The sequence below is a fragment of the Geotrypetes seraphini genome, chromosome 4 (genome assembly GCF_902459505.1).
Source record: "Geotrypetes seraphini chromosome 4, aGeoSer1.1, whole genome shotgun sequence".
NCBI classification, from domain to species: Eukaryota; Metazoa; Chordata; class Amphibia; order Gymnophiona; family Dermophiidae; genus Geotrypetes; species Geotrypetes seraphini.
This window is the reverse complement of record NC_047087.1, coordinates 9735641-9751299: the sequence shown is the minus strand read 5'-3', so window position 1 is coordinate 9751299 and position 15659 is coordinate 9735641. Positions and strand designations below refer to the sequence as shown.

General features: G+C 47.9%; 1 protein-coding gene across 3 annotated transcripts in view; it reads right to left on the bottom strand.

Annotated features, from left to right (window-relative positions):
- Positions 1–15659, bottom strand: part of PIEZO1 (piezo type mechanosensitive ion channel component 1) — a 400254-nt gene that overhangs the window by 192571 nt on the left and 192024 nt on the right. For all 3 annotated transcript variants that reach the window (XM_033942562.1, XM_033942564.1, XM_033942563.1), the window contains exons 11-16: positions 10582–10682; positions 7823–8083; positions 7113–7224; positions 3912–4090; positions 2663–2811; positions 1535–1708 (exon numbers count right to left, since the gene is read on the bottom strand). In XM_033942562.1, coding sequence (XP_033798453.1) covers positions 1535–1708; positions 2663–2811; positions 3912–4090; positions 7113–7224; positions 7823–8083; positions 10582–10682 — 976 coding nt within the window. The remainder of the gene's footprint in view (positions 1–1534; positions 1709–2662; positions 2812–3911; positions 4091–7112; positions 7225–7822; positions 8084–10581; positions 10683–15659) is intronic.

The window sequence follows — 15659 nt, the reverse complement described above, 5'->3', positions numbered from 1 at the left end:
CCTTTAAGATTCTCAGATGCAATCACCTCCGTCCCTTGGAAAAGACAATACGGACTATCCACTTTCTCTATACTATCCCTTCCTCTCCACCGGAGATTCTGCAAGCCCACCTCATAGGGCTAGATCCAGGAACCTGCCCGATGAATTCAGGAAACTTCAATATGCAGATGGGGGCGAACGGAGGAACACCCCCATCTGCCGGCACGGATCACAGCTCTGTGATCCAAACGCATGCGTAGACCATCTGTAGATGGTCTGCACATAGACCCATCCAGCTGCAACTTTTTTTTTTTTTTTTAAACTTTACTGCACGTACCCTCCTGCTCTCCTCTTCCAAGCCCTGCTCTTGCCGCCCAGACTCTCCTGCTCTCTGCCACCTTCCCTGCAGTGCGAGTTCGCAGGTTTAAAGCGGGTCTGCACTGCGGCATGGGCTAGCCCTGCAGGGAAGGCGACAGAGAGTAGGAGCTCTGGGCAGAAAGCAGGGCTGGAAGATCAGGGCGAGCAGGCAGGAGACACGGGGCAGAGCGGGATGGCATTTGGGGAGAGCAGGCAGAAGACATAGGGCAAGGGTGGCATTCAGGAAGAGCAGGCAGGAGATAGATCGGGGCACAGCAGGGCTTCTATGGAGCTGGAGAGTCGGAAAGATGTTTTCAACTGGTCTCCAGCAGTCGCTTCTTAGGTTGATCGGCCAGCCCAGTCAGTTTTAAATTTTTGGTTGATGAATCGCGTCGCTGTCCAATTTGCATGCGTTTCTCCTCATTTGCATGCACAAATTCGAAGCGGATTGCTGGAGAGGTTAATGAATGTGGCAAATTTCATCGTAAAGGGGTCGCAAACCGATCCCATAGTTCCCTAATCTAGACAGTTTTCATCTTTACCACCCATGCTGGGAGTCCACCCCACACATCCACCCCTTCACATTCAAAGCAGCACTTCCCCAGACTACTCCTGAGTCCATTCCCCTCCCCCACGCCAGAGCACCCCCCTCAACAAAAAGAGACCTGAGCCCAAGTATCTATTCCAGAGCCACTCAAATGATACTATCAATTTTTCCTCATACCTGGTTACTGTGGATGGGCAGACTAGATGGGCCATTTGGCCTTTATCTGCCATCATGTTTCTATGAAGATGGTTCTGCCTTCAAAAGCTTCCCCAATATGTATTGCCTTATTTTCCTTTTGTTTTGCTTAATTTATCTTTTATTTCTATCTGTTGCTAGAAGGAAACAGATTCTGGATGGCAATACACGGCACAGCTCTGATCACTAGATGCATAACACAGCTTTGTCCACTAGATGGGGCTCATCACTTACAGATATCCTAATGTAGCCCTTGCAGCTAGGTCTGCAGGCTGCAGGAAGCCTGGTGCATCGCACGCTTATCGCACCAGACCAGACAGTGTGAGCTGTGTTCAAACCCAAGAGGTTAGTAACTTCCCATCCCAGCAGAGAGAGTGTCACAGCAGTTTCTAGGTTCTCATACGTCCCTTCACCACCCAACACACACACACATGCAGCCGTCCCAGGAGAACTTACCTGTGCAGATGGTTATCCTCTGCTGCGGGGATGCGAGCCAGGTCTGTCAGGTGCATGAAGGGCCGGTGGCAGTAATGCAGCTGTAAGATGCAGGCGAGCAGGAAGAAGCCAGGGATCAAGATACTAGAGAAGAGCTCAGAGACGCTGAACTGCTCCAGTCCCAGATCCCCCAACCTGCAATGAGGAGAAAGACTGTAAGCTGAAAGAGGTGAGGGGAGAGGAGCAGCATTCTTACCCCACTCCCCTCTCCATACCACTCCAAACGATTCCATAAGGCCCCCTCATTATACCATCCCACATTTCCTCAACCCCCTCTCTATATCACCCCACACCTCATCCCCCTCCATATACCACCCCACATTACCTCATCCCCCACTGTATAACACCCCACATTTCTTCACCCCCCTCTGTATACCACTGCACGTTTCCTCATTCCCCTCTCAATAACACCGCACATTAACTCAACTACCTCTCTATACCACTCCATGTTTCCTCAACCACCTCTCTATACCACCCCACGTTTCCTCATTCCCCTTTCAATACCACCCCACATTACCTCATCCCCCTTGGTATACCACCCCACGTTTCCTCAACCCCTTCTCTATACCACCCCACACTACCTCATCCCCCTCCATATACCACCCTACATTACCTCAACCCCTTCCGTATATCACCCCACACTTCTTCATCCCCCTCTGTATACCACCCTTTACTTCATCCCCCTTACCTTATCCCCCTCTCTACACCACCCCACCGTGTCTTACCGATTCCCCCTCACTATATCACCCTAAATGTTTCCACATAATTTATTCCCAATTCCTCTCAGTAATACCAACCCAAATGTTTCTGTGCAATTCCCTTCTTATATCATGCCACGTTTCCTGATCCCCTCACTATACAGTATCAGTCTGTTTCCACACAATGCCCTCATTATACCACCCAATGTATTACCTAATTACCCTTGCTAAACCAACCCAACTGCTCAGTTACTTTCAAAGCCTGGAAACTTCCTAATTTTCTCCAAATTATTACTACAGGGTTAGAAGAGGCCCAGGATCAGCCCAGATCTAGGATCAGCTTAGCCAGGTTCCCCTTCCATGCTCCACACTGATGCATAACATCACTTACTGGGCATCGGTGAATTGTGTCCAGTTCCTCCAGTATATGGGGAAGTCTTCAAACTGGAAGGTGTAGACAGCTATAAGAACCAGCATAGTGTATGCAACCACCAGCCACCAAAAGACCTTTAGCAGCTTCCGCCATAGAGTGTAATAAACCTGAACAAAAAGACATTAGTCATAATAGAAAGTCCTTTCTACCCAACACAGGCGCAGAACCAAAGACGACCAAGGCCCAAGGTCCCTTCTATCCAACACAGGCATGGAACCAAAGACGACCAGGACTCGAGGTCTCTGCTACCCAACACAGGCATGGAACCAAAGACGACCAAGGCCTGAGATCCCTTCTACCCAACACAGGCATGGAGCCAAAGACGACCAGGGCCCGAGGTCTCTGCTACCCAACACAGGCATGGAACCAAAGACGACCAGGGCCCGAGGTCCCTGCTACCCAACACAGGCATGGAACCAAAGACGACCAGGGCCCGAGGTCTCTGCTACCCAACACAGGCATGGAACCAAAGACGACCAAGGTCTAAGGTCCCTTCTACCCAACACAGGCATGGAACCAAAGACGACCATGGCCTAAGGTCCCTTCTATCCAACACAGGCATGGAACCAAAGACGACCAGGGCCTAAGGTCCCTTCTACCCAACACAGGCATGGAACCAAAGATGACCATGGCCTAAGGTCCCTTCTACCCAACACAGGCATGGAACCAAAGACGACCAAGGTCTAAGGTCCCTTCTACCCAACACAGGCATGGAACCAAAGACGACCAAGGTCTGAGGTCCCTTCTACCCAACACAGGCATGGAACCAAAGACGACCAGGGCCCGAGGTCCCTTCTACCCAACACAGGAATGGAACCAAAGACGACCATGGCCTAAGGTCCCTTCTACTCAACACAGGCATGGAGCCAAAGACGACCAAGGTCTAAGGTCCCTTCTACCCAACACAGGCATGAGCCAACATGACCATAGTCAAAAGTCCTGGCAACAAAACATATTCATAACTGAATTCAACCACATCGCAGTACTCCCCTCTACACAACGTAGTGAATCAAGCTCATTGAGAACAACAGAATCTTAATGAGCATCTACTACTATTTCTATAACACTGCCAGGTATAAGCAGTACTGTACATGAAACAAGTAAGAGACCATCCCTTTAAACTCCCTCTAGGGCTCTGCTCCTTGGAAGCTATGGTGCAACTCAAGTGCTGGGTCTCAGCTGTGAAGAATCCAACATGTCTTCTTACCTGGAACAGATTGAGGCAGAGAAGAAAGAGCAGCATATAGACGATTTTGTAAACCACCAGCCTTCCTGCAAAGCTGACCACGATGAACATCCCAGCACATACATAGATCCAGTACTTGGCATAGAATCCCATCACCAGCTCTCCTAACACCTTTAACAGACTCTGTTGCCGGCTCTGGTCTGCAAAGGGAAAAGAGATGCCAGAGACAGTCAGGCTGGAGCCGATGACTACAAATAGAGACACACAGAGAGAGCCAGGATTGCACTGAGGGATGTGCATTAAAGGTGAATAAATTTGCTTGTTGTGAAATAATATGGTTCTTTTCTCACAAGTAATATAATTTGTCTCTCTCCTCTTTTCTTTTCAGCTTTTTCGGTACCCTGTCTCTCCTTCTCCTTCCTTCCACTTCTCATTCTCTGCTCCCTCCCATCTCATTTCTCTCCCTCCTTCCATTTCTCCCTCCCTGCTCCCTCCCATCTCATTTCTCTCTCTCCTTCCATTTCTCACTCCCTGCTCTCTCATCTCATTTCTATCCCTCCTTCCATTTCTCACTCCCTGCTTCCTCTCATCTCATTTCTCTCCCTCCTTCCATTTCTCCCTCTCTGCTCCCTCCCATCTCATTTCTCTCCCTCCTTCCATTTCTCACTCCGTACTCTCTCCCATCTCATTTCTCCACTACTCTGCTTCCTCTTTTTTCTCTCCCTCCTTCCACTTCTCACTCCCTGCTCCCTTCCATCTCATTTCTCTCCCTCCTTCCATTTCTCCCTCCCTGCTCCCTCCCATCTCATTTCTCTCTCTCCTTCCATTTCTCACTCCCTGCTCTCTCATCTCATTTCTAACCCTCCTTCCATTTCTTACTCCCTGCTTCCTCTCATCTCATTTCTCTCCCTCCTTCCATTTCTCCCTCTCTGCTCCCTCCCATCTCATTTCTCTCCCTCCTTCCATTTCTCCCTCCCTGCTCGTTCCCATCTCATTTCTCTCCCTCCTTCCATTTCTCACTCCGTACTCTCTCCCATCTCATTTCTCCACTACTCTGCTTCCTCTTTTTTCTCTCCCTCCTTCCACTTCTCACTCCCTGCTCCCTTCCATCTCATTTCTCTCCCTCCTCCCATTTCTTCCTCCCTGCTCCCTCTTATCTCATTTCTCTCCCTCCTTCCATTTCTCACTCCCTACTCTCTCCCATCTCATTTCTACCCCCTCTATGCTTCCTCTTCCCTGTCTCTCCCTCTCCATCTTTTCCTGCTCCCTCCCTCTCTTCTGTCTTAGACAAGTGTTGCCAGATTTTCAGACTCTGCATCCATGTACTTTGGAGTTCAGGATCACACAGTTCTTTGTGAACTTTCACACATGCATGTAATGTACAGGGAGACACATTACTGAAAGTTTACTATAGACCCCGCCCCCCCCCCCCAAAAAAAAAAGCCCCTAAATGTATGTCCTATTTTCAGCCAAATTTAAGAGCATAAGTCTCCAGCTTTAATTTAAGAGCTTAACAGTTTGCTTTTAAATTTAGGTCTGCCGTTCTTTTACCTAGGATTAGGAGCCTAATGCTGGAATCAGTGCCAAGCTCCTAACTTATTTTCCACATGCTTGATCTGCTCCTCTTGCTACCCACTTTTGATGTTCCTAAATTAAGGCGTTTAGTGAAATTTTGAGTATCCATTTAGACATTCAGCCTAGTAAATTTTTCAAGAGACCATATTAGGAGCCTAGATCCTGTGAATATTGAACCACCTTATCTGGAAACAAGCTGCCAATTATGCCGTATTGATTCCCTACAACCAGCCCAGTCCTCTTACCCACATGTTGATCCTGTTGGTTGTATGTCTTACTCTTCCCTTGAGTCTCTCTCACTCTGTAACTGACTTTCTTCAACTGATCAGAACTTTCTGCTTTTCCCTCCCCAACATTCCAGATCAGGCTCCCATGCACCAGATTCGCTCCCTCCTCACTCTTCCTCTCTCTGCCCTCCATCTTCTTCCCAGCCACCCACTTCCCTCTGCACTCAGCCCTGCCCATCTCCCAGTTTCTCTCCCTCATCCCTTCAGCCTCCTTCCACTTTTATTCTCTCCTCATCCCTTCAGCCTTCTTCTATACTTCTCTCCTCATCCCTTCAGCCTTCTTCCACATTCCTTCTCTCCTCATCCCTTCAGCCTTCTTCCACATTCCTTCTCGCCTCATCCCTTCAACTTTTCCACATTCCTTCTCTCCTCACCCCTTCAGCCTCCTTCCATATTTATTCTCTCCTCATCCCTTCAGCCTTCTTCTATACTTCTCTCCTCATCCCTTCAGCCTTCTTCCACATTCCTTCTCTCCTCATCCCTTCAGCCTTCTTCCACATTCCTTCTCGCCTCATCCCTTCAACTTTTCCACATTCCTTCTCTCCTCACCCCTTCAGCCTCCTTCCACTTTTATTCTCTCCTCATCCCTTCAGCCTTCTTCCACATTCCTTCTTTCCTCATCCCTTCAGCCTTCTTCCACATTCCTTCTCGCCTCATCCCTTCAACTTTTCCACATTCCTTCTCTCCTCACCCCTTCAGCCTCCTTCCACTTTTATTCTCTCCTCATCCCTTCAGCCTTCTTCTATACTTCTCTCCTCATCCCTTCAGCCTTCTTCCACATTCCTTCTCGCCTCATCCCTTCAACTTTTCCACATTCCTTCTCTCCTCATCCCTTCAGCCTTCTTCTATACTTCTCTCCTCAACCCTTCAGCCTTCTTCCACATTCCTTCTCACCTCATCCCTTCAACTTTTCCACATTCCTTCTCTCCTCACCCCTTCAGCCTCCTTCTACTTTTCTTCTCTCCTCATCCCTTCAGCCTTCTACTTCTGTCCTCATCCCTTCAGCCTTCTTCCACATTCCTTCTCTCCTCCTCCTCTCTCCCTCCTTCCAGCTGCACATCTGTTCATAATTCTCAGCTCTGACCAGAAACAGTCAGGCTGGGACCTCCAGGTCCATCTCACTCATCTGCCTCTGTCACATTTGCTCCTTCTCTCCTTGGTATGCACCACTCTCAGAGCTCTCCACTCACTTCTCTTGTCTGTCACTCTCACCTGTTTCCATCACTCATTTCTCTCCACTGACACAGTCACTCTTTCTTCTCTCTGCCTTGTTCACAGGCATCATATCTCTGCACCATGTCGGTAGATCTCATCCATCTCCACCATTCTCGTTTTTCTCTTCCCTGCCCATTGCTCTTACCTGTTTCTGGCACGCTCACTTCCATTAGTACTGCAGCCGATTCACGCTTTTTCAGCAATTTCTCTTGCACAAACTGACGCAACAGGAGCCAGAAGGTCAGCGTATACAGGAGCTGAAAGACAAACGGACGGACCAGAGGAAGGTCAGACACACATAGGATGCGCCAAGTGCCATGCAGCTATTCCTACACTTTGTTACGCTCTCTCCAGCACAGCACGTTCCCCCACTCTCCACATATTCCCGAACCACACTAGGTGATGCTCTAACCACCGAGACACCTCCCTCACCCCTCTACCACTGGAAGGCTCTCCTCAATTATCTCCTGTGCACTGTTGTGAAACCAAATCATCTATTGCAACCAAAAACCCAACTGACCACCTTAAAGCAGACAACCCTTCCACATTCCACCACGCTCAGTGTACCAGCACCTTTTAACCCCCCGAGTTCTGCACAGCTGGTATCTGCAGCCACATTAAGGATGTGCCTGGGGGAACCAGAATTGATGAGATCCAATCGCCATACATTGTTTCAGGTCAGTGAGGGAGGGCTCCGGCCCATGAAGCACTTCCAGACCACTAAAACTGGTTTGTGAGTCATTGTGAGGTAGAATCGAGGTAAGCGGTCAGGTGAGAAAGGCAGCCCGTGGCCTAGTCTTGGAAGTGCCTTTCACGTGTCCGTACCCAGCTCTAACAGACCTCAGAACTGCTTACCATTGCGCCCAAGTTCAGGCACGGGTACTGGGTTCGCACCAGCCCCAGCTGGGCCAAACTCATAAAGCCAATTTTTGTGGGCAGCTCTGGTTCTAGGTCCATTCCCCAGACGTACTGCAGACTGCAGAGTGAGAGTCCGTAAAGCAAAATGAAGGGCGAGCATAACATAGCGAAGTGACGCCGGTTCCGAACGATCCAAATCAGGCAGGCCCAGAGCAGGAGAACGAATGTCAGCCAGCTGTGGTAGGTGATGCTCCAGACCTGGTGACACAGAATAGATGAATTAAGCATTACGCTCATCCTACAGCAGGCGAGGTCTCCTCTGAAGGGATCTTACCTCTTGCTTTTTTCCCCCCAAATAATAACACGCTAACATCAGAAATAGAAAATATTGTTAACCAGTATACTTGATTTTTACAAAGGAAGGTAGTGCTCAGAGACATGGAAAAAGGGCAGGGAAAAGGGGAACCAATGCCCCCCAAAACCTCACCACCCAATCATTGTAGAACTTTCCAATTCACAACAGATGTATGTGAGACTTTTGGCTTCCTGATGAAGATTTGAAAAGTGCCACATCGAGGCCAAAGAATTATAACTAAAGATAAGTTTTTTTCAACTTTATTTCATTACAGGACACTAAAAAAATACAATCTGTTGTGAATTTGTTCCCCTTTTTCCTCCATGTCTTAGCACAGTGGTATTCAACCCAGTCCTCAGGGACCACCTGGCCAGTCCGGGTTTTCAGGATATCCTCATTCATATTCATTGTGGATATCCTGAAAACCCAACTAGTCAGGCAGCCCCTGAGGACTAGGTTGAATACCACTGTCTTAGCGTGTTGTTTTAAATTATTTTGATTTGATTATTTCACGGTCCTTGTCTTTTTTCCCCAGTATTTTCTTATACCTTTTCTATACTCTTATCTGTTGTCTCAATTTTGGTTCTTTTTTACCTTCTCAACTGATCTCCCCCACTTCCCACTCTTTTTTCAGCTGCAGATCACCTTGATGTCCCAAGGAGTTTTTCAACATTAAACACAAGGCGCAGTGTGGCAAAAGGAGCAAGGGGAAGGGACCTTCAGATTGCAAGCGCTACCTTTTTACTCAGGGGTGGCATAATTTAGAGATGAATCGTACAGGCAAACATTTCTGCAATAGCGGGGTAAGGAACAAACAATGGTCCCTAGGGTTTAGGGGGTCTGCGCCCAGTCTCAAAGGACTGGCTTAGCAATTTGTCGGGAGAGAGGGGCAGAGGGTGAGGAGTATGATCAGTGGGCCAAGAAGGGAAGTGGACCCCGGAGAAGCTGGAAGAATGCATGATGGCAGAACCTGCAGGAGAACTGCTCAGAGGTTAGACAGAGGAAGAGGAAATGGAATTCCTGGAAGCAGGTATTGAAAAGCAGACGTTACATCGGAAGGAAGGACTCACACGGAGGAAGTTCCCAGAGTAGGCCTGTGACGTTGCCTCTTCGGTCGATGAAGCATCTAAGATGCTGGTAGGCCCGAGGCAGGAGGCACAAAGGGGCCGACCTGGTAGGGGAGTCACAAGGGTTTTTTACATTTTTTGCCATTTGACCTGGGAGGGAAGGGTGCTGCTTGACCCGTGTTCATGGGTGGCTGTTGGTGCACCTGCAAAGGGAGGAGGAGATTGCTTGGGTCGTTGGACCGGCTGGAGCTGGAAGGAAGGGAGAGGTGCCAACTGGACACTCAAGGAGGGGATAGAGGTGTTGGACCCATCAGAAGGCGGCTAGGGACGGGAGAGAGGTGCAGGGTCTGATGGGAGGAGGAGAGAAGGGAAGGGAAACAGAAAAGCTGAACCAAGGGGATGAAGGAAGAGTAAGTGAAATATTGAACATAGCGGAGGGAGTGAGGGAGGAAAGAAAGAGTGTGAGAGACACATTAGTTTAAGGGAGTAAGAAAAGAGAGAAGCTGGACACAGGGAGATACACAAAAAGAGAGGAGATGGTGGGCATGGATGGAAGCATAGGAACAGGGACAAAAAGGGGAATGCTAGACATGGGGTGGTATATGGACACAGAGAGAAGATGGTTAAACATTAGGGAGAATAAGAACACAGAAGGAAGATTCTGGACTTGGGGGGGGGGCATGGCGATATAGAGGAGTGATACTGTATACAGGGGGAGGGGATCATAGAATGGTGAGATGATGAAGGCAGGGGGATGGGCACAGGGAAAATACTAGAAAGGGACATAGAGGAGACAAAGAGAAGGGAGATGCTGAACATGGGGAAAACACACAGAGATGGAAGATGGATGGTGAGCATGGAGAAAGAAGACCTGTCAAATGATCAATGGAGGTCAGGGTTTTTAAGGCCTAAGTCCTTTAGAGAATTGCATCTAGGTCCTTCTCCACCCCTAGACACACCTACTTTGGCAAAGGTGCCTCTGGGCGTCATGCGATGGATGCCTATCTTTTGTAGAATTAGCCCTAAGAAGATAGGTCCTATCACCCAATTCATTTTTATTTTCAATTAGGAACTTGTTAAAGCTCATAATTTAAGCCAATTTATTGATTATAGAATTTTGCCCTGAGCGCATTGACCAGCGTCAGGGAAGCAAAGACTGGTAAAAATCTTTAAAGAAAGAGGGGTAGAACAAGGGGGTCTGAGCACGTGCTGACCAGTAACAAGTCCTCTATCGGAACTGAGTGTAACACAGCATAAGGTGTGAGCAAAATATGAATAAATAATTCTAGATTTTTTGTGTGAGGGAGAACATTATGGAGCACAAGGCAGCTTACCATCATGGCGATGAGGGCACAAATGTAGCTTTGCTTCATGACGGCATGACTCAGTGTGTGGAGAGGAGAGCTCTCTTCGTGACGTTCAGGTTTTTCCTGATCTGTGATAACAGAACATAGCAAATGAGCACGGGGAAAACCAGTTTGGCTAATTACACATAACTTTCCACATCTCCCCCCGCGTCTTCCACCCAACCTCTAAATCTTCTTGCCATCGTATATATCTGTGCAAATTATACGGCTGGGGGAGGTGGTGCAAATGGCCTCATGGAAATAGACAGTGCCGGCCTGGTCACCACACTTATACAGGCAGGCCTAGGTTAACTGGGCAGGACGGCGCCTGCACTTAGCCCTTCTTTTGAAGGTACATAGGCCCCTCAAATACCAGCACTCATCCTGCAGAAACGGGGCTGGATTAACGGACATTACGCCTATTTGAGAAGAGGCTTAAATGTTAGCGTGTATTTTCTAGGTGTAAATCGTGACTCTACCCCCAAACAGGCCAGCTTCCGCCACACATACTTAAAGGCATGCCTTAATCTTATAAGGGGCCTTTTCACATGGGAAAGGTTTGTAACATTTCCTCCAATATGCTTGTTAACTGAAGCATCAATGACGGTGCTGCCTCAAAACGGAGCTCACTATAATTGATCAGAGCACAGAAGAGAACGCTCCATCGTGCCTAAACCCCACACAGTGACAGCAGATAAAGCCAGCATCCAGAAAGGGGGCCAGGGTTGTACCCAGCAGACCCATTCTCTCCGGCAATCCTTAGGTCTATGTGGTCAGTGGCGGACCACCCCGGGCGCTGTCTTGGTTTGGGCACCAGCACCTCTCCTCCGCTCCCCTCCCCTCCCCATAAAGCTAACTCTTTGCTGGCACTTGCAGCATCTCCGACCTGCTGCTTGCTCTGGCCTCGGTTCTCCCTCTGAAGTCACTTCCTGCCAGGATGTGACATCAGAGGCCAGCGTGGACAGCAGGTTGGAGATGCTACTCGTGCCGGCAAAAAATTAAAGAGGTGGAGGGGGAGGGGGAGGGAAGGCACACATGCGTGTGTGTGGGGGGGGGCACCACCGAGCAGACACCTCCCACCTTCGCTACACCACTGTACCATGTAAATAATGATTCATGGACCTGCCATGCACAAACCTAGCCTAGCCTTTTTTTTTGCTATGCTAAGGTATCTACACTTCTCCGTATTCACTGTGATAGGGGATTAACAGACCCACAAATAACTTTTTCATATGTTATTTGCTGATTTCTATTAAAAACCATCGTGATTATGGGGAAACCGCAAATAACATGGTGGGAGACCTGGCCTGTTCCCGAAGGAGAGGCAAAAAACGCTGAACAAAGTGCTTGGAATCAGCGATTTTCTCTGTAAACGCTTGGAATCTGCGATTTCTCTATGCAAGCTGATGTAATTTTTTTTTTTGGGGGGGGGGAAGAGCCAGCAAGCTAAAAACCACAAATAATCGAAACTGCGATTGCTGAAACCGCGAATATGGAGGGAGAAATGTACTGAACTCCTAACCATGTCCTCACTGACTGAAAAAAAAACCTCTCTTTAAAACTTTGCTTTCAGTCCTCTACACAAGGAGTCTCATCCTATCTTAGAACTAAATAGCTCTTTTCACCCCACTCAGGATTTTCTAGACCTTGGTCCTCCGTCTCTTCTCCCATCCTCTTTAGCCTGGTCTCTATTCAAGGACACGGTGAGCGAGGCGCAAAATATGTATATCCAGATTCAGAAAAGGGTGCAAAAAGAGCCGAAGCAAAGACCCGGTGTGGATAACTAAAGAAGTGAAGAAAGCGATAGGGAATAAGAAGAATTCATTCAAGAAATGGAAAAAGGGCAAAACCGAGGAGAACTGGAATGAGCACAGGAAGTATCAAAAAGAATGTCACCTCGTGGTTAGAAAAGCAAAAAGAGAATATGAAGACAGGCTAGTCAGGGGAGGTGGAACCGTTGGATGACGGAGATAGGAAGGGAGTGAAGGAGGAGAAAGAAGTGGCGGAAAGGCTAAACATGTTCTTTTCGTCAGTATTTACACAAATGAGGACACATCCAACATACCAGAACCTGAACAAATCTTCAAAGGTGAACAAGCAGAAAAATTAACATCCATGGAAGTAAGTCTTGAAGACGTTCACAGGCAGATAGAAAAACTAAAAACTGAGAAATCACCAGGCCCGGACGGAAACCACCCTAGGGTACTGAAAGAGCTTAAGGAGGAAATAGCAGAACTACTACAGCAAGTTTGTAATCTATCCCTGAAAACAGGCGTGATCTCAGAGGATTGGAAGATAGACAACGTTACACCCATCTTTAAAAAGGGATCAAGAGGTGACCCAGGGAACTACAGACCGGTAAGTCTGACCTCGGTTCCGGGGAAAATGGCGGAAGCACTGATAAAAGATAGCATCGAGGAGCATCTAGAAAGGAATAAACTTATGAAAACAAGCCAACATGGCTTCTGCAAGGGAAGATCGTGCCTAACGAACTTATTGCACTTCTTCAAAGGAATTAACAAACGGATGGACAAAGGGGACCCCATAGACATCGTATACTTAGACTTCCAAAAAGCCTTTGACAAGGTACCCCATGAACGCCTACTTCAGAAACTGAAGAGCCATGGGGTGGAAGGAGACGTACACAGATGAATCAGGAATTGGTTGGCTGGTAGGAAGCAGAGGGTAGGAGTGAAGGGCCACTACTCGGACTGGAGGAGGGTCACGAGTGGTGTTCCACAGGGGTCGGTGCTTGGACCGCTGCTATTCAATGTATTTATAAATGATCTAGAAACAGGGACGAAGTGCAAAGTAATAAAATTCGCAGATGACACCAAACTATTTAGTGGAGTTAGGACTAAAGAGTACTGTGAAGATTTACAAAGGGACCTGAACAAACTAGGAGAGTGGGCGACGAGATGGCAGATGAAGTTCAATGTAGAGAAATGCAAAGTCTTGCAAGTAGGAAACAGAAACCCGAGATATAGCTACACGATGGTGAGGACTGTTACTGAGTGAGAGTACCAAAGAAAGGGGGTAATAGTCGACAAGACAAGAAGCCGTCGGCACAGTGCGCAGCAGCCGCTAAGAAGGTGAATAGAATGCTAGGCATAATCAAGAAGGGTATTACAACCAGAACGAAAGAAGTTATCCTGCTGTTGTATCGGAAGATGGTGCACCCGCATCTGGAGTACTGCGTCCAATATTGTTTGCTGTACCTAAAGAAGGATATGGCGATACTTGAGAGGGTTCAGAAGAGAGCAACACGTTTCATAAAAGGTATGGAAAACCTTTCATACGCTGAAAGACTGGACAAACTGGGACTCTCTTCCCTGGAGAAGCGGAGACTTAGACGGGATAAGATAGAGACTTACAAGATCATGAAGGGCAAAGAGAGAGTGAAGAGGGACAGATTCTTCAAACTTTCAAAATCTGAAAGAACGAGAGAACATTCGGCAAAATTAAAAGGGGACAGTTTTAGAACCAATGCAAGGAAGTTCTTCTTCACCCACCTGGAATGCGCTTCCAGAGGGCGTGAGAGGACAGAGTACAGTATTGGAGTTCAAGAAGGGACTGGACAATTTTCTGAAGGAAAAGGGGATAGGAGGGTATAGATAGAGGGTTACTATACAGGTCTTGGACCTGGAGAAGGCTGCTGGGCAGGATGGACCTCTGGTCTGACCCAGCAGAGGCACTTCTTATGTTCTTATGAGTCTTTCTTTCCACCTCCTTTATCACTTGGCTGACCTTCTCTTTCCACTAAATCTTTTTGTTTTTCAGATGGGTGTCCAGAACTACACAAGGTACTGAAGAGGAACAAGCTGTCGTCACACCACACATTAGATTAGAAAACTGAGTTCTCAGGCTATTTTCTCTATCCTTTCCCAAATAATTCCTAACATTCTCGTCATGCCACCGTCTTAATGACCCCTGGCAGAAGATGAAAGATTTCTCTGAGATGTCCGCTACAGAGTAAGCTTTGTAAAAGCCAAATGTAGTGAAGGATCCAAGAATTCAAGCAACAATCTCTCATTTCTCACAGATGAGAAGACGCTTTAGTGAATCAGGCTGCAATTTCCACGGTACATATATAGGATGACGTGCACCAAGCATGGATTCTATAACGGCAGCTCCCGTTCTACATTAGTAGCGTAAATCTACATTTCCACGCCTAACTATAGGCGCAAACACACCAACCAAACGATTGGGGAAATGCTTGCACATAAGCGTAAGCCGTTAGGAGCATATATGCTAGAATTCTGCAACCCACGCACATGCCCCCGACCTACCAATGCCCCTCCCAGTTTCAGGCCTCCCTTGAAGTTATTCAGTGTAGAACTTGAGTGTCCGTCTTATAAGAACATAAGAACATAAGCAATGCCTCTGCTGGGTCAGACCTGAGGTCCATCGCGCCCAGCAGTCCGCTCACGCGGCAGCCCAACAGGTCCAGGACCTGTGCAGTAATCCTCTATCTGTACCCCTCTATCCCCTGTTCCAGCAGGAAATTGTCCAATCCTTTCTTGAACCCCAGTACTGTACTCTGCCCTATTACGCTCTCTGGAAGCGCATTCCAGGTGTCCACAAATAAAATATAAGATTGCTTAAATCAATGTTAAGCATGAAAGAAAAAGGGGGAAAAAAAAAAAAAAAAAAAAGAGTCATAAGAACATAAGAACATAAGCAGTGCCTCCGCCGGGTCAGACCATAGGTCCATCATGCCCAGCAGTCCGCTCCCGCGGCGGCCCAAACAGGTCACCTGTCTGAATCACCAGAAGGGGCCCCCTTGCCACCCTGGTTTCCCATTGAAGTCCTATCTTCCCATCGAAGTCCTAACCCTCCGGTTTTGCACATGCACGATCTGGTCGGGATTCTATACTTATTTCCTGGATACTTCTCTCAGTATCCCACGATCCCTTTATCCCTCAGGAATCCGTCCAATCCCTGTTTGAATCCCTGTACCGTACTCTGCCCAACCACTTCCTCCGGCAGCGCATTCCAAGTGTCCACGACCCTCTGGGTGAAAAAAAACTTCCTTGCATTTGTTTTGAACCTATCTCCCTTCAGTT